This window comes from Amblyraja radiata, chromosome 2 (genome assembly GCF_010909765.2).
Source record: "Amblyraja radiata isolate CabotCenter1 chromosome 2, sAmbRad1.1.pri, whole genome shotgun sequence".
Lineage (NCBI taxonomy): Eukaryota > Metazoa > Chordata > Chondrichthyes > Rajiformes > Rajidae > Amblyraja > Amblyraja radiata.
In genome coordinates, this window is record NC_045957.1 from 27,516,377 (window position 1) to 27,540,926 (window position 24,550).

Below are 24,550 nucleotides of genomic sequence, written 5' to 3' on the forward strand. Positions count from 1 at the left end.
TGATCTTCACCATCAACTTACCTTGGTCCAATTCTCAGGCCTTTCCCCCCATTGTAACTTTCTTGACATTTCAAAGTACCATGTACATTGATTCTGAACTTTTACTTAATGTCTTCATCTGTGAGATTCGCTGTAAGTTTGTGATTTCAGGGTTAAACAAGCAATGGCAGACATTACAAGGATGCTGTCGGCTGCACAGAGTAGATGGTAACTGTCGTGCCATTACTATTGCAAAATCCAAGCCCGTGACATCACATTGGCAGCACATAACATGAAGCAACACTATGTTCTTGGACAAACACAACCAAGAGAGATTAATACCTTCACATTTCCATCTAGTCATAACAACAAAACCATTGTGTTCATAGATGTAAAATATTTTATTTGTAAATGCTGATCTCCTAATCTGGTTGCACAAACTCCAAAACCCAATAACACTCTTTACACTTCAAAAAAAGCTCTTTTTCCCCCAACATTAGATACTATTGTACAGGACAGAAAAAAACTGTTGGACAAATACTGGTAGGATGTTGGAATATTATACAAGAGAAAAAATATCCAAGAAACAAATTCATACAGCTATTTATCAAGAAGAACTATGTACAATTGATTTCTTCTGTAAGGTAAAAAATACAACATGCCATATACATTACAATTTATGACTGCTTCATTGAATATAACAATTTACTGATAATGTGCACAAAAAACTTTATTTCGAACTTAATAGTTGTGAAGTGTCAGTACCAGTTATTTTTCTTTTCTGTAAGTACAAAATAAAGCTAACCTGGTTCAAAATGCATTTTAAACTTCTACAAGCCAACACAAAACAGTGTTTGTTTAAAGAAATGTAAACAAAAACAATCCATACAAATATTTTTGTGCCTATTTTCTCATTTATTTCAAAACCCTATTGCCAAAAATCCTGCAGTGTTAGCATAATTACATCTCATAATTTTGCTTAAAAATAAAAATTATCTTTGACTCTACAACCCTTAACATGATTCTGCTGTATGTATCGTGTCTGCAATCCTCTACCTTAATATCTAGGCTTGCTAATGGAGCATCTAGCCGCTACCTGGGTGTGGTTTTGAACCTAATTCACAGTTGGTTAAAATTATACACCATGTAACCTGACTCAGAGGACTGACTCCACTAAAAGCAAATGGCTGCAGTGTCAGGTAGCATTTGGTCATTTTTTTAATATTGTATATTCCTTGCTTTATTTACACTTTGTACAAAGTAACAGGGTTTTTATATCTGCAGGTAACAGCAGCAGCTTGGCTTTCTTCTACTTTTATTTTTAAAAATAGCTTCATTCACTTATCCAATAAATACAAAAATGTTTCTCTTTTATCATACAGAAATCAAAAAACTACAATAAACTGACTCATGGAATCAAGTATTTTAAATGTTTTTAGTGCAAGTTATTTCCCTTAGCTGTATCCCTAAGGAAGTCACCTCAGTACATTCCTTGTTCAGTGGTGTCTACTTTTAATTAATTATTTATTTAAACTAGAGGGCCTGCCCCTTGCAAATAAGGCTGTGGCCAGCACTGTTGATCCTTCCCCTAGCTGGTGAATTCAGTCCTACATTCATAAGTGCCTACCCTACTTGTAAGCAGGTCAGCCATTGATTCTTTTCCTAGTAAAACCATTGCTCGTTTTCAATACAGGACAGTAACTCCAGTGCTCGACCAATTAATAATCTGCTTCCACCTGCATCATGTATGGACAGATGGGAGTGACTGGTACGTCAGCCAGTCTTCGTGTATGCTTGTTCCGCAACTCTGTGCTGCTGCTGGAGATGAGGAGAACCATTTGTGAACTCCAGGCTTACTTTTTAAAATGTGTGCGTGTGTGTCTGTGTCTGTGTGTGTGTCTGTATGTTTTTCTGTGAAAAGAGAGCATCTCTTTCCAAGGACAAGCAATCCCAGAAGTAAGTATTGCAAGGAATGTGTTTAGTTCATCCATTTACGGCAGTTCACAGCTCCACAATGACACGGGATCTTGTGCTGGTCATCTTCAAAATCAAATTTGTAATCATAGGACAGCTGCAACAGAAAACATTTCCGATCACTGACTGGATTAGAAAGATTGATAGCAGAAACCGAGGGTGAGAAACGCACAGCACCATGATTACAGACCACATCACCACACAGAAGTACAACGGAATATTGAACTCCAACGCCTACACCCACTGACAACAGTCAGAAACAAATCAGCAATTTTGAGACTTTGTAAAGCACCGTGAAAATAAAGGCAAGAGTTGAGCAACAATCAAATGACTTTGACATCCCCACTTCACGAAAAATAACATATTTCTTTTGAAAGGCAATAAGGTCGCCATGAAATAACTCGGTATGTTTGGAGATGCAGCATGGAAACAGGCCCATCGGCTCACTGAGCCCCCATTCAAACTAGTCGTATATATTCCTACTTTCTTATATACTCCCTAAACATTGGGAGCAATTTCACAAATTAATCTACAGACTTGCACGTCTTTGGGATATGGGAAAAAAATTGGAGTACTCGGAGGTAAATTTTGCGGTCACAGAGAAAACGTGCAAAATGCACACAGACAGCACCCGAGGTCAGGTTCAAACCCGGGTCACTGGCGCTGTGAAGCAGTGCCGCTGCCAGTATTTCCGGAAGGTTACAGCAGTAAAATTCATTAAAATAATCGGATGATTTGTTTTGTATACTGGGGCGCATGTATTGAAGGCAGAACTGCTTATTCAGTTCTAGATTCAGTTCAGTGCGTTACGATGATTTATTGCACATCCCTAGTTGTACTGTGATGGTAGGAGGGACACTAATGATGTTGAGCCCTTTAACCATGCCAGGAAAATAAGACCCATTGTTCTTTCGTGACTGCAATGTAGAGATTCTTTCAATCCAAGATATGTCAATCATAGCTCCTTAAGTATACATTCTCACTTGTGAACTGGATTAGGTTGACCAATTAGTACATGACTGAACCGTACATCAACTTCTGTACATACTTTTGATGCGATTCCCTCAACTGAAATTAATTTTGCTCTTAATTACAAATATTCAACATTCAAGGAGGGACTTCTAAATAATTCATGCAGCTTCCCAATTCTTGTCCAAAATGGCCTTGCTATAAAATTTAAGGTAATGCCCTCTAGTTCCGAATTCCCCACAGATGAAAGAGTTTAACTACATCCACTTTATTTTAAAGAGCTCATTAAATCAGCACCCAACTGTTTGAACTTGGGAACACAAGCCAATTCATGCACTCTTTTCTCACAATTTAACCGTCTAACTCTTGGCATTATTCTGGCAAAATTTAAATGCACCCTGTGCAAGATGATGCTACTGAAGTTCCATGCCCAGAGGTAAAACAAATTACTAAGAAGAGTGCTGTAGATTTTATGTATCAGAGTTTTGCATTTGAACAAGGACCCAAACACTTTGTCTCATCCTGGACTTTGCTCTTGTTCAGCAAATATCCACACAAATCTATGTATTTTGATTTATCGCCATAATTCAGAATACACCCATGGAGTCAGAGAGAGATACGGAGCAGAAACTTCAGTCCTTCCAGGTTGACACAAATCATTTAACCTAATCTTACATTAATCCCATTTTTTTCTCCCAACATTCCTCTCCACTCCTCTCAGATTCTTTCATGTTATCACTTTTTGTTGTTTCTCTCGGTCCATTTTTGGAATCAAATGTAATTATATTAATACAGAATGCTGAAAATATCGAAGCCAGGCAGCAAATGAGCAAACAGATAACATTTCATCAGACATCTCAGAGAAGAAACTTAATCCTTAACTGTTTTCTTCTCCACAGATGGCCCTGACCCAGGTATTTCCAGCATTTTCTATTTTGAATTTCCCGCACCCATAGAGCAGACTTAATGAAGCTTTGATTACAAGATGGACCTACCTCTTCTCCTTTCTGAAGCCTACGGTTGGAGCTGATGATTATTTTGTGTCCTTTCTCAAAGGTCACCACCTCAGCCACACAATTTGGTGCACAGGAATGATTAATATATCTGAAAGATTATAAAGAACATCAGACTACGGGATATAGTTCAAAGGATTCCGATAATTGTTCCTCACAAAAACAAGGAGAGAGTTATTCCAGTTTTATAAATGGCAGAAGATTTTAAGAGGATAAGAGGAGTATAGCACATATATGTGGCAGGAAGGAAGACTTCAGATTTCTGGGATATTGCGAAGGTTTAGCCTATACAGTATGGATGGACTGTACTTCAATGGAACCAATGTTCTCTGTGGAAGATTAGGGGAGGTTTAAATTAATTTAGCAGATGGTAGGTATAGGATGGCAGCATTAAAAGGGGAAAAGAGAGATGTAAAAGGGCTTGGGAGATGTAAATAGCATCGGAATAAACTTTCAGAAATTATAAGGGAGATCTAAATTGCATGAAAAATTCCAATAACTGCACGCCAGTCAGTTTAATCTTGCAATAGCTGCACGCCAGTCAGTTTAATCTTGGTGATGGGACAAATCATAGAAACAATAGCCAGGGACAGAATTAGTCAGGGGGACAAGTGAGAATTGATTAGAGAAAGACAGTATGGATTTGTGAAGGCAGGTCTTATCTAACTAAATTGATAGAGAATCTAGAGGAAGTAACAAAGAGGGTATCCTTGTACAAAGCCATGCTAGAAAACATAGAAAAATAAGTGCAGTAGGCCATTCAGCCCTTAGAGCCTGCACCACCATTCAATATGATCATGGCTGATCATCTAAAATCGGTACCCCGTTCCTGCTTTCCCCCATGTCCCTTGATTCTTTTAACCCTAAGAGCTAGATCTAACTCTCTCTTGAAAACAACAGATTTCATTCAGAAATTGTTATGGCTCATTTCACTGGGATGCTCCCAATTGATGTGATGCCTTTGACTGAAACTCTCGGGTGGGTTGAGATTCTGCCTGCCCTCAACACCAGCTAAACACAGCATCAGGCTTCGGTCAATTATTCTTTCACTGTGGTAACTCAGTGTTTATAATTCACTCTGATCCGATCCATATACAAATAATTTTAATTTCTTCCTTGGTGTTGAGTTGAATCTAACTCTGAACTGGTCACCTGGAGCAGGTGGAGAGGGGGCTCAGCTATAGCCAGACCCACTTGGTGAAGCTCCTTGCTGGACCCCCCCTTGCAGATTCGAATCTAATCAAAATAAAGCTATTGTTAGTGAGTAGCAAGGCAACTGTAACCAAGCTGTATGATAATGGTGGGGTAAAGTGGGACTAGCACGGTTAGGCAATTCGGTCAGCAAGTATAGGTTGGGCCGAAGGGCCTACTTCCATGCTATATTTTGGTGCATGACTCCGCGATATGATATAAAAAACATTCCAAAATGTTTTTTTTTTAAGGTTCCACACAATGGAGGTTGACTTCAAGATTGAAGACAATAAAATAAAAGGATGTAGGAAATAGGCTAAGTAACAAGAAATAGTAGTAACAAAACCTAATGAAAACTTATAATGGAGCTCCCCAGAGGTCAGTACTTGAATAACAACTTTAAAAAAAACGATTTGGTCAGGATGCACATGATATTTTGTTAAATTTACAAATTTACAAAACTTGGGAGGTGTAATGGTGGAAGCTGATAAGCTGATGGAATGGGCAAATAAGTGGAAGTTGGAATTTAATGCTGAGAAATGTGAAGAGTTATAGCCTGGAAGGAGTATGAATGAGGAGGCAATATAAACTAGAGTGCATAATTATAACAATGTTACAAGGCAGAGAGAATTAGGGACAAAGTGGCAAAAGAATTCACCGAAAGTTGAAGGGCAGCTTTACAATATAACAATGCACAAGCATCAAGGACCCACACCACCCTGGTCATGCTCTCAAGTCACTCCTGCTCTTCACTTCACTCTACATCTGGAAGTCGATGTAGAAGTCTGAAAAGTGTAACATCCAGGTTCAGAATCTGCTTCTTCCTAACAATCATTAGGCTATCGGATACTACGAAACCTAACTAAAGTCCGGTAGGCGGCGCGACTCTCGTCAGCTGCGGCCTCTGCAGTCCGTCTGCGTTTTTATTATTTTATGTCTATGTTTTTATGTAGTTTTTGTTATTTTTGTTGGGGTATGTGTGTGGGGGGGTGGGGGTGGTGTGGGGGTAACTTTTAAATCTCTCCCTGCACGGGAGACACGACCTTTTCTTTGTCGGGTCTCCGTTGTCGTTGGGGCTGCAATGAGGAGCGGCCTCCAACAGGAAGACCGGGAGCTCTGGTGCCGACTACTCACGTCACCGTCGCGGAGCTGGCCGAGTCCAGAGCGGGTGGAGCTGTGGTGGACGCTGCTGCGACCCGACCCCCGGAGATTCGGTGGCTGCAACTGCGGGTTTGGCGGACGGTAACACCGGGAGCCCGCGGGTCCCTGGAGGGAGACCGCTTTTCGGGGCTTCCGCAGCGGCGACTTCTACCGCCCGAGTTGCGGGGTTGAAGAGCTCCTGGAGCGGGGCCTTACAGCATCGCCCCGCGCGGCTTGGAATGGCGGCGGGTCTCTGCGAGCGCGCGCCGGGGGCTCTAACACCAAGAACCCGGTGCGCGACCTTGCATCACCCGGCGTGGCTTTAATGGCCACGGGACAATTGCCATCGCCCGCCGGGGGCTTTGACTTTGACTCTGACATCGGGGGGGAGAGTGCAGTGGAGAGAGAAGTTTTTTTGGCCTTCCATCACAGCAATGTGATGGATGTTTATGTAAATTATGTTGTGTCTTGGGTCTATTTGTTTGTAATGTATGGCTGCAGAAACGGCATGTCGTTTGGACCTCAAGGGGTCCAAATGACAATAAATTGAATTGTATATTGTAACTGCCTTGACTGCCTGCGCTCAGGCTTCGGGCTTTGTTGTTTTTTGCACTATATTGTTTTTTTTAAATGTATTGAACTTCTTTTTATTGTTTATTATGGTATCTACTGAGTACTGTGTTTACAACCTTCATGCTGCTGTAAATAAGAATTTCATTGTTCCACTTGGAACCTCTGATAATAAAACACACTTGACTACAACATAAGGTCAAACTAGTTCAACCATTCCATGGGTTAATGACTGTTAAATCATCTGAGAACAAACTTTCTTTGGAAGTTGAAATAAACCCATCAGGAACATTCAAATCCAGCAGAATGTCATCGAGACAGACCTAGTAGCAGAGTTGAACTTCAGATGGCAAATTACCCTTTCCAATTCTGACTCGGGTCTGACTTTAATGCCAATGAACCCAAAAGTCCACTTTTTAAAGTCAGCAACTATCCCTCCAATTTTGAAAAGGCTAGACAAAAAAATTCAGCTTGATAGTTATAATGTAGTAGACATGGGAATATTGTGTGATTGAATGCCTAATTTGTGGGTGCTACTGTGAAATACCATGTGATGTTTGCAACTTAAAATTTGGGCAAGATCAGTACTTATATTTGAGAAAACTGCAATGCAAAGAAATGCATTCATGATATACACATATTCTGAAGAATGCAAGCAACATGAACCCCATAATGTAACAGAGACACTGATGCCTTGTCCTAAGAAGACGATTGCTGGGAACTGATGATGGAATTTGCCTCGACTTTATTTACAAAAATACGCACCTTGCCGGACCTCCCGTCAAAGTTGCATCAATAACATGATCATTGTCAATACGAAACATGTACACTCCACGATTCTGGAAATAAAACTAAACAGAGTCAGTGCTGCTGGTGATTCTGCATAATCATTTGCATTTACAGCACATTTAACAAAGTGCATCTCAGCACCTTTCACAGGAGTGTTAGTTATCAAACAGAGTTTGTCAGTGAGCACTTAAGGAAGGAAGGAAGGAAGGACAGAAAGAAACCAAGAGTTTACAGAAGGAATTCCGAAGTTCAGGGTCATTGCAGCTGAGGTCAGGAATCTCAACAAGGGAGTAATGACAATTGGGCATGTGAAATAAACCTGCAGCACTGAGATCTAAGAAGCTGGAGGACTAGAGGGGTCATGGTGGGAGGAAATGACCACAAAAGGGACTGCAAAAAAAGAGATAAAAGGTTTTAAAATACTTCTCCCTTTACAGCTGTTATACCCAGAACTCTTTTCAATGAAAAAATCTACAGAACTAAATGTTTTCAGCTGCTGCCGTTGTGGTAAGTACTACTGGTATGCACTGTGCTACTTTGATTGATGATTCTAGTCTTGCAAGTTGGGAGAAAAAACACCATTCTCAAAGTCTATTTATATTTGCACAAATCCAATGAAACAGGGAATGGAGGAGTATGGATCATGTGCAGGCAGATGAGATTAGTTCAGCTTGGCATAATGTCTAGCACATTGTGGGCTGAGGGCCTGTTCCTGTGTTGAACCTTTCTATGTTCTGTGTTCTATGATGACCAACATTGAACCACTGGGCCGATTATGTTTGGGAGAGTTCCATACCTTAGTTCTGTGGCCATCCTGTGCAGCGGAATTGACTGCAACTGTTGGAAATATTCAGCACATCAGGCAGCCTGTTCCACTGCACTGTCCGAAAATTAAGACGGAACTAATATTCAGGTTAATGTCCTTCACTAGAAGGTTGCGAAGAAAGTTCAATGACCCAAAATGTTAATTCTGTTTGTATTTCCATAGATGCTGTGTGACTTGTTAACTACATCCAGCACTCTGCTCTTAACACTTACATGCACTTAATTTATTTTTCAATATAGGTTAGTGACCTAATTTGCCCCATAAAAAAAGGACCTTCCCTGACAGGGCTAATTTGAGTGGCAGATCAGAAGTTATATGTTCTGGCATCTGAGCTCAAGTACATTCCCAGCTTCGAAGCCGTAGTACACAGGCAAGGAAGTTGGTAATGGGATGAACCATGGAAAGCACTTCTCCATGAGACTGACATTTCTCTTTAGGTATTGCAAACTCATGGAGTTTGTAAAAAAACACTTTGAGGAAGAACAGAAAGAATATTTGGAAAATGGAACACATGTTCAGGAGGAGGAGGAGCCATCTTGGTGAACGGCTGCTAGCAGCAGCCGTCCGTCTTAAATTCGTTTTTTTTTTTTAGTTTTTAGTGAGTCCTGTTTTTTTGTTTGTAGGGGATATGGTCTCTTAATGTGGGGGGGTAGGTGTTACTTTATTTATAGGTCCCTACCTGGTCGGTGTGGCAGCCTTTTTTCCGGGCTGCCCGTCGACCCGTCGGCGTGGCCTACCAGCGGGCCTGGAGCGCCGTTTCTTGGCGGGAACCACCCAGCACCTCGGCCTGCGTGGCGGCACTGCATTGGAGCGCTGGAGCGCTGGAGCGCTGGAGCGGAGCGGGCGATGCCTTGCCTGGGTCGCCGCGCTGGAGCTCTGGCGAGCTGGACCGCCGTGAGCAACATCTCCGGGCTGCGGGTTTGCGGAGCGGAGAGGCGGCGTGCGTAGAGGCGGCAAGGCGGCAGTGACGAGAGCGGGCGCCGACTTTATCATCTGGAGCCTAGGAGCGCCAAACCGGCGCGGCCTTGTCGGCTTCGGCAACCGCGGGCTCCAACCAAGAAGCGGCCGTTCCAAGTGGCCCAGCCGCCGAAAGGACTCTCCCGACGCCGGGGCAAGACCACCCGGTGAGAACGGCCAGGGACATCGGGCCTCCGTAGAGGCAATTGCGGTGGCCCCAATAGGCCTGACTTTGGGGTGAACATGGGGTGGGGACTGGACATTGTGCCTTCCTCCACAGTGCTATCCACTGTGGGGGGATGATTTTTTTTTGTCTAACTGTAGTCTTGTAGGTCTGTGTCCAAGATGGCTGCCGTGAAGGGAGAGTGGACGCTGGCACGAATTGGTTGCCGCTGCTCTCTCTTCACACTGTGTTTTTGATTTTCTGTTTTTGGATTGAATTCTGTTTTTAATTTGTGTCATTGTGATGTCTTTAATTACTTGTTTTACTCCGATTATATGTTTTTATTCCGATTACTATGTAAGGTGTCCTTGAGATTTTGTATGAAAGGCGCCCATTAAATATAAAATTTATTATTATTATTATGTTCACGCTCATCTCAATTTATCTGTAGTATTTCTATCTGTGATTCTTAATGGAGCCAGAAAATAAATAAGTAAAGAAATATTAACTTGAGATATAGTGTGCCTTAAATTGGAAAACAGTTAATGGCTGACCTTCCCAAGTCCAAACAAAAATTCCTTTGGTTGAAAGGTATTTGGTAGACATAGATGCATTGATAATGAATGAATGCAGTTGACTCGAGCAAAATTCCTTGACATTTTTCTTTGGAGGGTGCTCTCAGATGCCAGGGACACCTTAAATAAATGCTCATATTTAGTTCTTGCTTTAGTAGCATTTCACTTTACTTAAATGTCACGGGCATCTCTCTGGAATAGTATTTATGTATGTAATGGAGATATCCTGATGCCACTGACTTATTCAAGTGGTTCAGTTACAAGGAAAAAAAAAAAGCTTCTTAATTGGGGAATTATTTTTGGAGTTGTATCTAATATCAGTTGCGCAGTGGTGCCTTACAACACGAGAGATCAGGGTTCGATTCTGACTACGGTGCTGTCTGTATGGAGTTTGTACATTCTTCCTGTGATCACGCTGGTTTTCTATGGGTGCTCCGATTTCCTCCTACATTCTTAAGACATTCAGGTTTGTAGGTTAATTGGCTTTGGTAAAAAACATTTTTTTAAATTTCGCTATCATGGTGTGGTTAAACAAACTGGGGTGAAGTGCCATTGTGCATCTTCCCTGTTCTGTACTTTCCCTGTTTCTCTGCATACATGGCGGAAATCAACCTGTTGTCTGCAAAAGCAATGTTTTGACTTGGTGGAAGTAAGGAAAAAACCCTAGAAAAAAATGAAAATATTCGGCATTTGTGTAGATAACAAGTATGTTAATCTTTTTCAGGTACGCACATGACGGCTGAGGCATGGAATCTCTTCTTGCCATTATTTCCTGCCTTATCCTGAGAATTTCATCATCTAAAGTATTTTTTTCTTTGAGTGGGATGGAATGTTTTGTACACATGATATCAGAGTAGAGGCATCAACATGAAATTTTGCAAGAGCTCTTCATAGTTTAAGCTCCCCATCACAAGAACAAACCATTCCTTCCTCCCCATCCTACTTCTCAAAAATAATTAACTTGCTATAAACATCAGGGCGCATGTGTTTACTCTGAAATAAATTAAAACTTCTCATTCTGAGTGAACCTTTACAACACAAATTGTCCTGTCTCTTTCATGCTGGGAGCTGTGGATGGGGCCAGGTGGAAATAAGTAAATAGTGTTGGATGATAGAAAGATTTGGACTGATTAGATGAGAAATTTTTGGATTGTAAGGCTCAAGATCAGGATATAGATTGACAAAATAGGACCAAGCCATGAATGGCTTGAACCATTCTATCTCAAGAAATATTTGTTTGTTTAAATTAAACTATACTTTAAACATTAGAGATACAGTGGAAACAGGCCCTTTGGCCCATCAAGTCTGCGACGACCAACGATCACCCCGTATACTAGCAATATCCTACACACTAGGGACAATTTCCAGGGACTAGGGACGATTCCAGTGGGCGGCACTTCGCGGCAGCGGCCCCTGCAGTCCGTCTGTCCTTTAAAATGTTTTTTGTCCCGTTCAATGTGTAGTTTGCTGCGCTCTTTGTATTGTTTTTGGTTGTGTGTGTGTGGGGGGTGGGTGGGAGAAACTTTTAAATCTCTTCCCTGCTCGGGATACCTGTCCTTTTCCCTGTCGGGTCTCCATTATCGTTGGGGCCTGGCACTGTGGAGCGGCCTCCAGCCGGAGGGACCTGGGGGCTCCAGTTGCGGACCCTGCGGACTTACCATCGTGGGGCTGGCTGGCCTCAGAGCGTGGGGAGCTGTGGCGGCACGCGGCTTCAGCCGGACTTCGGGGCTTCAGCTACGGGCCTGTGGACGGTGACGTCGGGAGCTCGCTGGGCCCTGGTGGGAGACCGCTTTTCGGAGCTCCCGCGGCAGCAGCTTCTCCCACCCGAGTTGCTGGGCCGATAACGACCCAGAGCGGAGCCTGACATTGCCCGGCGCGGCTTTAACGGCCGAGGGACTTGCCATCGCCCGCCGGGGGCTCCAACATTAAGACCCGGAGCAGGGCCTTACATCGCTGGCACGGCCTTAACGGCCGCGGGACTTACCATCGCCCGCCGGGGGCTTTAACATCGGGAGAGGATGGAGAGCAGGGGCGAGACAAGACTTTGCCTTCCATCACAGTGAGGAGGAGATTCACTGTGATGGATGTCTGTGTGAATTGAGTTGGTTGTGTGTCTTGTAAAATTGTTTCTTTTTGTTGTATGGCTGCAGAAACCAAAGTTCCTAACGGAAAAATAAAGTTAATTGAATTTACAATTAACCAACAAACCTGTAGGTCTTTGGAGTGTGGGAGGAAACCGGCACTCACGGAGAAAACCCACGCAGCCACAGGGAGAACATACAAACTCCGTACAGATAGCACCCGTAGTCAAGAACAAACTCCGGTCTCTGGGGCTGTAAGGCTGCAAATCTACCGCTGCGCCACTGTGCAGCCACAACGGAGGGCTTGGCTGGGATTTGAACCATGCTCTCTTGCACCCAAAGCAAGGATCATGCCACTAGACCAATAAACCAATATACTGTACAACTGTGTTTATATTTGACATCCCATGTGTGAACAACAAAACAAAAGTAAATACTGATATTACCTGAGATTCATAAAGTTTCTCCCGCCTGTTAGCCACTTCATTGCGGATGATTGTTCCAATGTACTCAATAACCATGGTATGTTTCTCAATGTCCCGGGCAGCATACAAACCAAGACCCTGAGGGGAAAAAAAAGTGCTAGTTGACATATGAGATTTATCTCATTCTGAATTCATCAGACAGAATCTTTGGTCTTGAGTCACAACAATAAAACAATGGTTCAGAGGGATGCTGGAAAATCGAAGGTAGTCAAAAATGCTGGAGAAACAGCGGGTGAGACAGCATTTATAGAGCGAAGGAAATAGGCAACGTTTCGGGTCGAGACCCTTCTTCAGACTGGTAGCATTTTGAGTCATTATTTTTGAAATTATACTTTGAAGCATTCCACTGATGTATAGCTCTTAATTAACAGTGGAGAATCAAATCTCGGCAGGTAACTTTATTGTAGATGCACTGTGAACCTTGCTCCAAACTCATGAGCAGGGACCAATTTATGCTTTTTATCTTCTCAAAACAAAAGCAATTCCACACTGAACCACTCTATGATTCTATGACATCCCTCGAAAACATGGATAGGGGATGTTTCATGTCGGGACCCTTCTTCAGTCTGAAGGAAGGTCCCTACCCGATACGTTGCCTATCCATGTTCTTCAGGATGCTGCCTGATCCACTGAGTTACTCCAGCATTTTGTGTCTTTCCAAGTTGGGGAAATTAATGGAATGAAGACTTATAAATGCCTAGTGCTCAAGACTCTGTACCCAGGTCTGAACAAGGGTCCTGACCCTAAAGGAAATCTATCCATGTTCTCATGGGATGCTGCCTGTCCAGCTGAGTTACTCCAGCACTTTGTGTCTTCTAGTCTGTACCCTAAAATAGCTAAGGAAGTGACACACAAAATAATGAATGCATTGGTGGTCATTATCCAAGTTTCTTAGAGTTTGGATCTGTCCCTATGGAGTGGAGGGTAGTTAATGTAGTGGTGGAGCTATCCCCACCATTTAAAAGAGGGAGATAAAACCGGAGAATTAAAAATTGAATAGTGTCATTGAAACTTACAGAATAATGAATGGCATAAAGTGGATGTGGAAAGGATGCTTCCATTGGTGGGAGAGTCTAGGACCAGAGGTCATAGCCTCAGAATTAAAGGGTGCTCATTTAGAAAGGAGGTGAGTAGTCAGAGGGTAATTAATCTGTGGAACTCATTGCCACAGAGGGCTGTAGAGGCCAAGTCAGTGGATATTTTTAAAGCAGAGATGGACAAATTCTTGATTAGAACAGGTGCCAAGGTTATGGGGAGAAGGCAGGAAAATGAGATTAGGAGGCAGAGATCAGCCATGATTGAATGACGTAGCAGACTCGATGGGCCGAATGGTCAAATTCTAATCCCATAGCTTGTGATACTGAAGATGCAGAAGCAGGAAACTCAAAAGACATAGTAGAAAACAGATTTCCCAATTAAACTCCACCACATAAAAGCTGATTTTGTGAAAACTTCAGTTACATTTACAAAATATTAAACATTTTAGGATACATCGCTAATAAAATTTCTCCATTAAGAAGGAACCATACCTCATCATTATCAACTTTTGCCTTTGCACACTGTTCCAATACACAACTAGAATCATAATTTTATGATTATGTACATAAGTACATAATTTTAGCAATAGCTTTCTATATTGACCATAAAACAATTGAGCTTAGATTTGTGGAACTGCAGATGCTGGTTTAGAAAACCCCCCCCCAAAGTACTAGAACAACTGAGTGGGGTCAGGCAGTATCTCTGGAGAACATGGATAGGCAATGTTTCAGGTTGTGATCCTTCTTCAGAGATGCTGCCTGACCCGCTCAGTTACTCCAGAACTTAGTGTCTTTAAACAATGTAGCTTGATCGATTTCTTTAATAATATACTGACCTGGATCTGAGAACGGGCCAAGTACACATTAATTTTCCATTCCGTCTTCATTTTACGATACTGAGACGATTTGGAATGAACAAATTGCTTGCTATAAGGTGCATTCAGCTCTCCCGTGACTGTGCTCTGAAAAGACTTGGAAGTACTGGTGCTGTTCAGCGTATGTGGCCTAGCACGATTTGGCACCAAGTAACGAGAAAAGAAGGAGAAAAAGAAACAAATTCTGAAGTTCCTTTTGATCAATGGGAATAAAAATAAGTAAACAGTTAGAAATATTTTTATTCTTGTCAGATGGGAAGGGAAACTGCACACAAAATGGACTAAGCTGAGCAATTTAATAACCAAGTACATCATTATGAAGAGATACACAACTAATTTTCTGGCAACTAATGGTCCAGCACCTCCTTTAATCTGGACAGAATTACAAGAGCGCATTTGAAATTTGCCCCGGAAGTCCCCCTGAAAAGTGGTGTTTGGCTGGGTGAGGCAGTCGATCTCTACCTCATTGGGATTTCTGTGGCTGGACTGTGCACTTTGCCAACAGCACCGCCAACTCAGCAGTATGGGCATTTGGGAGTCCACTGAAAATGTGGCGCCTAGGCTGGGTGAGGGCGTCGATCTCGACATGGGCTCGTGTTTCTGCCTGGAAAACAGCGTCTCGGCTCCGCGGGCGGCCGCCAGTCTGACCCACATCATGACTTCTGAGGGCAACGTATTAACCAGCGCCCGGGCAGCCTATGCGAAATATGCAAGTTTTACTGTAAATTTAAATTTATATTTAATATTTGTTTTATTTTTTGCTGGCAATCACAGGACACGGGAGGGATATAATTAGTGGGTCAGAGGTCATAGAGTGATACAGTGTGGAAACAGGCCCTTCGGCACAACTTGCCCACACCGGCCAATGTCTCAACTACACTAGTCCCACCTGCCTCTATTTGGTCCATATCCCTCCAAACTTGTTCTATCCATGTACCTGTCTAACTGTTTCAGTGTATTGTTGTTTCATTAATATGTGACCTCTGTTGCTCCTGCAAAACCGATAGTCCGTCAAGGCTCTGGATCCAAGGGTGCCGAAAAATTGGTGGTGTACCAGTACGATACTTTAAGCAGAAGGGGCGCAATAAGCAACTAGAAATTATAAACACATTATAGTTTGTCTCTTCAGCTATGTTTTATTGATGGAGAGTAGGGACTATTTCAAATATTGGTCTTTTTTCCCTCTCCTCATTCCCAATACAAATCATATGATTGGACATTCCCAAGTACAGGAGAACAAGGCAAGAATTGGGGTGGCACAGTGGCTCAGCGATAGAGTTGCTGCCTTACAATGTCAGAGACCCTGATCCTGACTACAGATGTTGTCTGTATGGAGTTTGTACTTTCTCCCTGTAACCATGTGGGTTTTCTCTGGTAGCTCTGGTTTCCTCCCATATACAAGTTTGTAGGTTAATTGGCTTGGTAAAATTTGTAAGCTGTAAAATTTTCCCTAGATTGTAGGATAGTGCTAGTGCACGGGGTGGTCGCTGGTCAGCGCCGACCCGATGGGCTGAAGGGGCCTGTTTCCGCGCTGTATCTCACAGGAAAGTCTAAATTATACTCACAGTGGCACAAAATGTCAAGGAAGTACACGAGGTATAGGTGACAATTTCTGGCAACGTACGAGAGGGTCTGAACATACTTTACTGTTGCACCCCTTTATGAATGACATGGCACAGCAGAGCAAGCAATGCAACCTCCAACGTTGGACTGTACAATGTGAAGTTGAAAATAAAAATACCTTAACACAAACCTCTTGACATGGGTACTCATCTTGGGCTCGGATCGGGCACTGCCTGAAGGATTTATTGCAAGCGGAAGTTCCATCAATGGATTGCGACCGTAGTGAAATATGTAGTTTTCGCAGTTCTCTACTCCAGGCAGCTACGATACAACATTCCAAAAATCAACTCTGGGTTGCATTCATTTAACCGTCCCATTAAAAACGCATCACTGATGGCTTTTTGTTATGAATCACAAAAAAAACTCTAGAAGCATGCTTCAGAATAATTTGGGGGATTAAATTTGGGTTTTCATGCTCTAAAACGCAAGGAACTGCAGAATTGGAAAATTTGAGTTAACTACAAACCCCCCCCCCAAACCAACCCCTCCTATTCTTCCCACACCCACTTTTCAACCCCCCACCCCCTTGTGCCCCACTTGCACATGCACCTATTGAGCCCCTCCCCTTCCACCTACATTCCTTCCCCAACTCACAACTCTTCCATCCTTTAATCTTGCATCTTCTATCTTTTCATCTCTGGTCTTTGTTAACCAATCTGCCGATCAAGACCCTTCTCACCGGTATCCAAAACCTGCCAACTTTTGTTCTGCCCTTCCTCTCGTCCAGCTTTCTTCCCCCTCCTCCCTCCAATCAGTGTGAAGAAGGGTTCCAAACCAGAGATGCTACCTGACCCGCTTATAGTTATTCCAGCACTTTCTGCCTTTATTATAAGCCAGCAGCTGCAGTTCCTTGTTTCTACATCTCAATATACATGCTGTTGGGTTATAAGCTACCCAATCGGAATATGAGATGCTGTTCCTCCAGTTTGCGCTTGGCCACACTCTGGCAATGTAGGAAGCTCAGGATGGAAAGGTCAGTATGGGAATGGATTAGGAGGATAGTTTCATGCATCCAGCACAGCAGACTGAGTGTAACCCATGATCAGTGCTGGGCTGTTGGTTTGAGAGAGGACGTCAGGTTGGTTTGGTGTTGGTTTGGTTGGTTTCCAATGTACTTGCAGAATTTTGCAGAAGCAGCAATAGTGTTGATATTTCTCCAATGTTTGGAGGTGCCTGTTGCAGGAAGTCCAAATCTCAGAAACAGAAAGGAGGGCTGGGATCACAATTGTCTGTAATGGCCCTGTTCCACGATGCGAGTTCATTCAAGAGCTCTCACGAGTTTAAAAAAAATCAAATTCTTGGTAAGCACGGAGAATGAACGTAGTGAGTATGTCGGAGCTCGGGGACGTCTCTTAGCCGCTCGTAACGCTAACGGCAGGTACTCGGGAAGACTCGCTAACGGCAGATAAGCTCGGGAAGACTCGTGAAGATTTTTCAACATGTTGAAAAATGTCCACGTGAGCCCCGAGTACCGACGAGCGGCCATTACCATAAATCTCCGAGTTCGAATCAGGGCAAACTCGGGAGAACTCTTTGAATGAACTCGCACAGTGGGACAGGGGTTTAAGGCCTTGTGCATTGAGCAACATCTGTGGTCTTGACCTCCATATACCTCTTTCCTTCTTTAAGGATTGAAAGCAATGTTTAAGAGGTGGCTCTCAAGAAACAGGGAGTGGCCCAAGTTTTCCTTTGTACTACAGAATCAGCTGCATGTTGTGGCCAAGCCTCTTCAAGAGTAGAAAAGTAACCATTTGTCAACATCTCTATAGTTAAATACGTTTCAGCATAGAACATGGAAAAATACATTTCTTACATTTGATGAAAATGGGAAGAAGGTGCATTCTCGAGCTTTGAATATTTTGAACATTTATCATGCATTTGTAAAGTCCACATACCGATTCGGCTATCCTTGTGACTGCAGACACAGTCAAGCCAAAGAGGTCATCTCCCCGAAGGTAGTCTGGAAAGAGTTTCAACATATTTGCATCTTTGCGGAGACGAGCTATGGGCTCCAGAAGTTTTTGCCACACCCCTGAAAGAGAAAAATGCAATTTCCATTGTCTAAATCGACTTTATATGGCATCTTTCTTTCCTCATGTCAAGTTAAGCTTGTCGTGCTATTTAAATTCATACTTGAAATCCAAATTAATTTGCCCTTCAACAACACATTTGGATTTTCTTTGAGTTTTAAAATAAGATATCATGATAAAGTTCACCACTAAAGTGAATGAGCATTGATGTGATTAATATGTTCTCCCTGTGACTATGTGGGTTCCCACCAGGCGCATTATTTTCCTCCCACATCCCAAAGACTTGAAGGTGGTTGATTAATGGGTCTTTATAAATTGCCCCTCGGGTGAAGTCATGAGCGGAAATCCCGGACACACACACACACATAATTAACGTAAATGGACTATTGATGGTCAGCAAATACTCGGTGGGCCGAGGAGACTGTTTCTGTGTTGTTTCTCTGTGACCGCACACAATACGATCAGTCTAGTGAATTGCTCAGCCTACCCAATTCAAGAACTGGGGTGTATGGTTGGCTGTAAGTCCAAATTCCATAGAATTAATGCCCCTCAGCTAGATATAATGTTATTGAAATCTAAAAATGTAGCTTCTTAGGAGCATGCTTAAAGTACCTTTCAATCTGAAGCTGCCTACAATGGACTGTTTTTCAATCAAAATATGTCCCAGATTGATGCACAGATAAATATTGTTTCCATCTCTTGATAAATTAAAAACTCTACTGCAGAATGATACTTACTGTATTGAAATGCCAAAAAAAACCTAAACATGATTCTCTTTATAAGTATTTTTATCATGTATCTACGCACTGTAAATGGATCGATTGTAATCATGTATTGTCTTTCTACTGACTTGTTAGCACGCAACAATAGCTTTTCACTGTACCTCGGTACACGTGTCAATAAACTAAACTGAAATCAGTGCAGTTGTGGTTTTAGTTTAATATTGTAAATCTGGTGAGATATACTTGGGTTCCTATTAAAATCTAGACTTAGAAATCAGTACAATTGCACATTTAACTAGTATGTGAAACTATACGAAATTTAATAGTTTGGATCTAGTATGAAAGGATTGATACCAAAGTGTTTTTCCTTACTTTTTGGAGAGCTTCCCGTTAAGACCAGATCCTCATGACCTTGCTCAATGACTCTCACCACAAATTCTGGAGCACTGTCTTTTTCCTCAATGGAGCACAGATACCGACTGCGTTTGTTGGAGTAACGCGTGCTCCAGTAAAACCGGCTTGCTTCATAGCCAACTGGATAGAGTGCTACCGAACTGTGGAAAGAATGCATCTGTTGCGGGAGGAGCTGTCCAATGGCATGGAAAATTAATCCTCCAACTCGAAATGTGTGGTTGCGTTCCCCTCGTTGTACAATGCTGGCCACTTGCTTCACTTCATCCCGTTGCACATAAACTCTCCTAAAGACGGCAAAATATGTCAACTCCTGCTCATGAGGTCCCTTTGGTTTGTGTAATGAGCAGAGCATGGTCTTGTCTTTGAAAAACATACATTGAGCTTTACTGGCACAGGTGAAGTGATAAATGTTGGTGCACCTTATACGATGACATGTACCAGTAGCTCCCATTTTATGACAGAAAACACATTTCATAGAAAGGCCTCTCCTCAAAGCCAACTCCACGTTAATCAAGCCACCAGCTTGTGTTTCATATACTTCTGTGGACCAGAGGGCACAGTTTAAGTGGATCCAGAGATCCAGATCAAGGTTCAGGAGTCTTGCTGCCCCATCAGTTGTTCCATCACCTTCTTCATGACATAAGCAACATCTTCTATAATCACGCGGCATAGGCTCAGGCCTTAATGATGTCCCGAGTTTGTTTAGAAGTTCATCTATCTCCTGTTCAGACACGAGCTTTAAATGTTCCTTAGGAATGACTATCTGAATTCTCCACTTTTTCCACTTCATCCCTTTCCACCTTTTAATGGGACGATTTCCATCCAAACCTCCATGCAGTGATCTTGGCCTAGGTTTCAGCTTCACCATCACCTTGAGATCTTCTGGCTTTGGATCTCGTTTGAACATTTGCAGGTTGGCTGGAGAGAAATAAACACTAGGATTTGATATACAGACTGCATTCTCTTGAATCCGTGGAAGGCGATGGACATCTAAAGGGGAGGTGTTGTTGTTGTAATGATGGAATGTGTTTCGAGCCACATCCTTGGGTTGCTGCTCCGCCATAATAGATGGAACTGCCTGCTGGTTTAAAATAGACAATTGAATTTAAAGATAATTTATTCCAACTAGGGTCAAATAAGAGCAATAGTCAATCTTCCACAAGATATGTGCAAACTACTTTGAGGAAGAGCAGATTTAAAAACTATATAATTGACACATGGGAAAAAGCTTAAGACTAAACAACCTGAATGAGAACAATAAATTACATTGGATGACAATAATTTCCCTTCTCAGTATTTTCACTTAGGTTGCATTTATCCCAGACATCCAAGACATTTACATATACATATAATGAAGGATAAACAATAGATCTACTATTAAGATCGTCATGTTGGCACAAACACAGTCACAAGCTCACATTGATGCAGCAGCCAGAAGACAAACCTACTTTCTGAGGAGATTGTCTTCATGACTTTTGCAAACTTCTACAGATGCACCATAGAAAGCATACTGGTGGGTTGCATCGCAGCATATTTTGGGAACTTGCAAGAAATTGCAGAGTTGTAGATACAATACAATACAATACGGGTTTATTCGTCACATTGCACATAAAGTGCAAGTGAAATGAATATGTCAGCAGCGATACAATGAGAAAGAACACACAATACACAATAAAAATTTAACACAAACATCCACCACAGCATTCATCACTGTGGTGGAAGGCACAAAATTTGGCCAGTCCTCCTCCATTTCCTCCCGTGGTCGGGACCAGAGTCCAGAGCCAGTCCATAGTCGGCTCTTCCCCACCGGAGACCGCGGCTTCAAGATGGTGTAGGCCGCAGGCCGGCGGTCGAAGATTTAAAGTCCCCGCCGCTCCGCAGCCAGAAGCACTGCAGACCGCAGGGAGGGCGGTCGAAGCTCCCCTCCAGGGGTGATAGTAAGCCCGCACCGGGCCCGCGGTAGAAGTAGGTCGCGGGTGGCGGTGGAAGCTTCTTTTTCCCCCGGGTCCCCCACGCCGCGCCAGCTGGAGCTCTGCTGCCGCGCTCTGCTGCTGCTTCAGGCAGCCGGCAGCCGCGGGCCAACGAAACGGAGCGCTCCCCTCCGGCGAGCCCCAGTGAGGGCTCGCCCGCTCCACGCCGAGAGTCCACGCTGCGCCCGCCGCTGAAGCCCCGGGCATGTCTCCGGGAAAGTCCACGCCGATCCTTGCTGTTAGGCCACGGGGGAGACGACCTGGAAAAAGTTGCCTCTCCATGGAGGAGGCGACCGAAACGGTTTCCCTCTCACCCCCCCACACCCCCCCCCCACACAAAACAGACAAAGAAACATTAAAAACATACTAAAAACACAAAGAAAGTTGAAAAAAACGGACACGCTGCTGACAGGGAGCTGGCTTGTAGCGCCCCCCCCCAGTCCATCACAGACCAGATTTCCCACCATTGACTCTATTTACACCTCACGTTACCTCGGAAAAGTAGCAAACATAATCAAAGACTTGTCCCACCCCGGTCATTCCTTCTTCCTGGTCCTATCTGGCAGAAGTAAAGCTGGAAAGCACGCACCTGCAGGCTCAGTAACAGTTCCTTCCCTATTATGCTTTTGAATGGTCCGTCCATAAACTAGGGTAGTCCAATTCACCTCTACCCCACTGCGGATATTTGGTTTTGTCTATGGAACTGATGCACTACAATGCCGAGATATATATTCTGCACTTCGTATCTACCTCTGTGCTCTACCTATTGTCCTTGAGTTTGACTTGATTGTATTTATGTATAGTATTATATGATCTGTTTGGATAACATACAAAGTAAAGCTTTTCACTGCACCTCAGTACATATGACAATAATAAACCTAAACCTAAAGTAAATATGACGTTGATCCAAACTTTAGACTCTATTTTTGTACATTCTTTCTCCCCTCCTGAATTTGAAATGCTATTCATTGAATTTTGCTGCACTGTAAGGCTATGTTTGATCTCAAGAAAACTCTATTAAATCCATGTAACCTATTCTCTTTAACATGGCCACAACACAACATTGATTCACTTATACGCATCTACACTTAGGGCAATCAATAGTAGCCAACTAATTTACCAACCATCACGTCTTTGGAATTTGGAAACCAAAAGATCCAGTTGAATGAAATTTCTGCCACTTAAATCTCAACTGAGTCATATCAAAATAACCTAAACCATTATATGAAAAGCAGAATTCTTTTTTCAAATATGTACATGATGTTAAGTTAAATTATTCTTTCATCTGCCAGTGAAATTCAATGTAAATATAACTCTTCATGGATAGGTGACATTTTGGGTCAGGATCCTTTTCAGAACTTTGTCTTTTTGTGTAAACCATCATCTGCAATTCCTTGTTTTTTATATCCATTCTTCAATATTTTCTTCACTATGAAAGTTGATCTTGTACTATAAAGCATTTCAATACTTATGTTGGTGAACCGATTTTTGTTATATTTGACCCATTACTTTATTCAGATTTATTCATATAAATTAACAAAATAAATATTACAGTATTTTAATATTAAAAGGCACCGATTCTTTGAAATATACAAGGTGAAAATTCAAAGGTTGCCATCTGAATATGTATACTTATGAAAGTTTAAAAATTACCATTTTAAAACACTTATTCTGGAAACATTTTCTATTGATTACCTTTGAATCTGGTGTTTTTGCTTGTGTGGCCATTGCATACTGCACAAAGCAACTATTGCTGCAAAAAACAATATCAGTCTCTGCTTTGGCTATTCCATCTCTTGAGTCCTGAGGGAAGGAATAAAAGGTTTATGATAGTGTTTTGACAGAAATATATATAAATGTTCCCTCAAGAATTACAAAAACGACAATTCATGTCAAAATAAAATCAATCAAAACAGTAATCACTATTTGGCAAGCAGGCTTTGGCACTGTACATAATTATTAAATTTATGTACTCTAAACGACATAAAGTACTATTGAGCTGTAACACTCTTACATGCAATGCAAATTGGCTCACAGGAGATACATGGGAAAGTACCACTATTTATAAAGCTGACAGAATGCTTAACTGTTTCATTGGAAAAGGTCTTTATGCCCCACTTGCAATTGTTAGTATTTTATGTGGAATAAGTTTGGTACTTCATTTTAGGTTAAAAAATAATCGGCCAAACCAAATATAGATTAGCTCACTTTAACAATTACGTGGTTACTTTAACCACAGAAGTTGGCACAATGGCACAGCGGTAGAGTTGCTGCCTTACATTACCAGAGACATGGATTTGATCCTGACTACGGGTGCTGTCTGCACAGAGTTGTATATTCTCCCTGTGACCCTATGGGTTTTCGCCGGGTGCTCTGGTTTCCTCTCACATTCCAAAGATGTGCAGGTTCGTACGTTAATTGGCTTCTGTAAATTGTCCCTAGTGTATTGAACGAGTGTACGGGGATTGCTGGTCGGCATGGACTAGGCAGGACAAAAGGACTGTTTCCACTCCGTATATCTAAACTAAACACACATTGACTAGTCATTGTGGGCGGGATAGGCTCTAGGGCTTATTTTCATGCTGTATGCCTCTATGGCTTTTCCTCAAAGACATCAACTTCTGGGAAGTTTTATTGTGTACTTGACCAAATGGGACCCGTTGGGCCCCTTTCCCCCAACACAATAATCCACCACTCACCCGTTCCCCCAACGCAATAATCCACTACACACCCGTTCCCCCAATGCAACCCGTTTGCACCACTCACCCGTTCCCCCAATGTAATATTCCACCACTCACCCATAGCCCCGACGGGAGGCTTGGTCCCCAAACGCAACCCGTTGCGAGACGCATGCAGCGTCACACACTCACACACTAACCAGCACCACACACACTAACTACCTCCCGCACACACGCTAACTACCCCCCTTGATATTATATTAATATTATTAATTTGCTCCTTTTACCCCATAACCGCCCTATCCACTGACGCATAGCCCCCAACTCACAAGCGCATCTAGAAGGGGGGGGGGGGGGTAGAGAGTGATGGGAGAGAGAGAAGGGGCAGAGACAGAGAGAGAGGGGAAGAGACAGAGAGAGGGGGGAGGGGTGGAGGAGAGGGAGGATGGGTGAGGGGGGAGGGTGGGGGAGAGAGAGAGGGGGGCTGAG

The 24,550-nt window shown here is 42.7% G+C and overlaps 1 protein-coding gene across 18 annotated transcripts in view; it reads right to left on the reverse strand.

Annotated features, from left to right (window-relative positions):
* Positions 1–361: 361 nt before the first annotated feature.
* Positions 362–24,550, reverse strand: part of kmt2c (lysine methyltransferase 2C) — a 394,622-nt gene continuing 370,433 nt past the window's right edge. For 9 of the 18 annotated variants that reach the window (XM_033044025.1, XM_033044050.1, XM_033044059.1 and 6 more), the window contains 9 exons: positions 23,079–23,186; positions 19,372–20,494; positions 18,143–18,279; positions 16,366–16,508; positions 14,586–14,817; positions 12,674–12,790; positions 7,602–7,675; positions 3,918–4,026; positions 362–2,050 (listed from right to left, as the gene is read on the reverse strand). In XM_033044025.1, coding sequence (XP_032899916.1) covers positions 1,958–2,050; positions 3,918–4,026; positions 7,602–7,675; positions 12,674–12,790; positions 14,586–14,817; positions 16,366–16,508; positions 18,143–18,279; positions 19,372–20,494; positions 23,079–23,186 — 2,136 coding nt within the window. In that variant the 3' untranslated portion in view covers positions 362–1,957. The remainder of the gene's footprint in view (positions 2,051–3,917; positions 4,027–7,601; positions 7,676–12,673; positions 12,791–14,585; positions 14,818–16,365; positions 16,509–18,142; positions 18,280–19,371; positions 20,495–23,078; positions 23,187–24,550) is intronic. The other 9 variants (XM_033044044.1, XM_033044111.1, XM_033044095.1 and 6 more) reach the window with 4 other exon arrangements.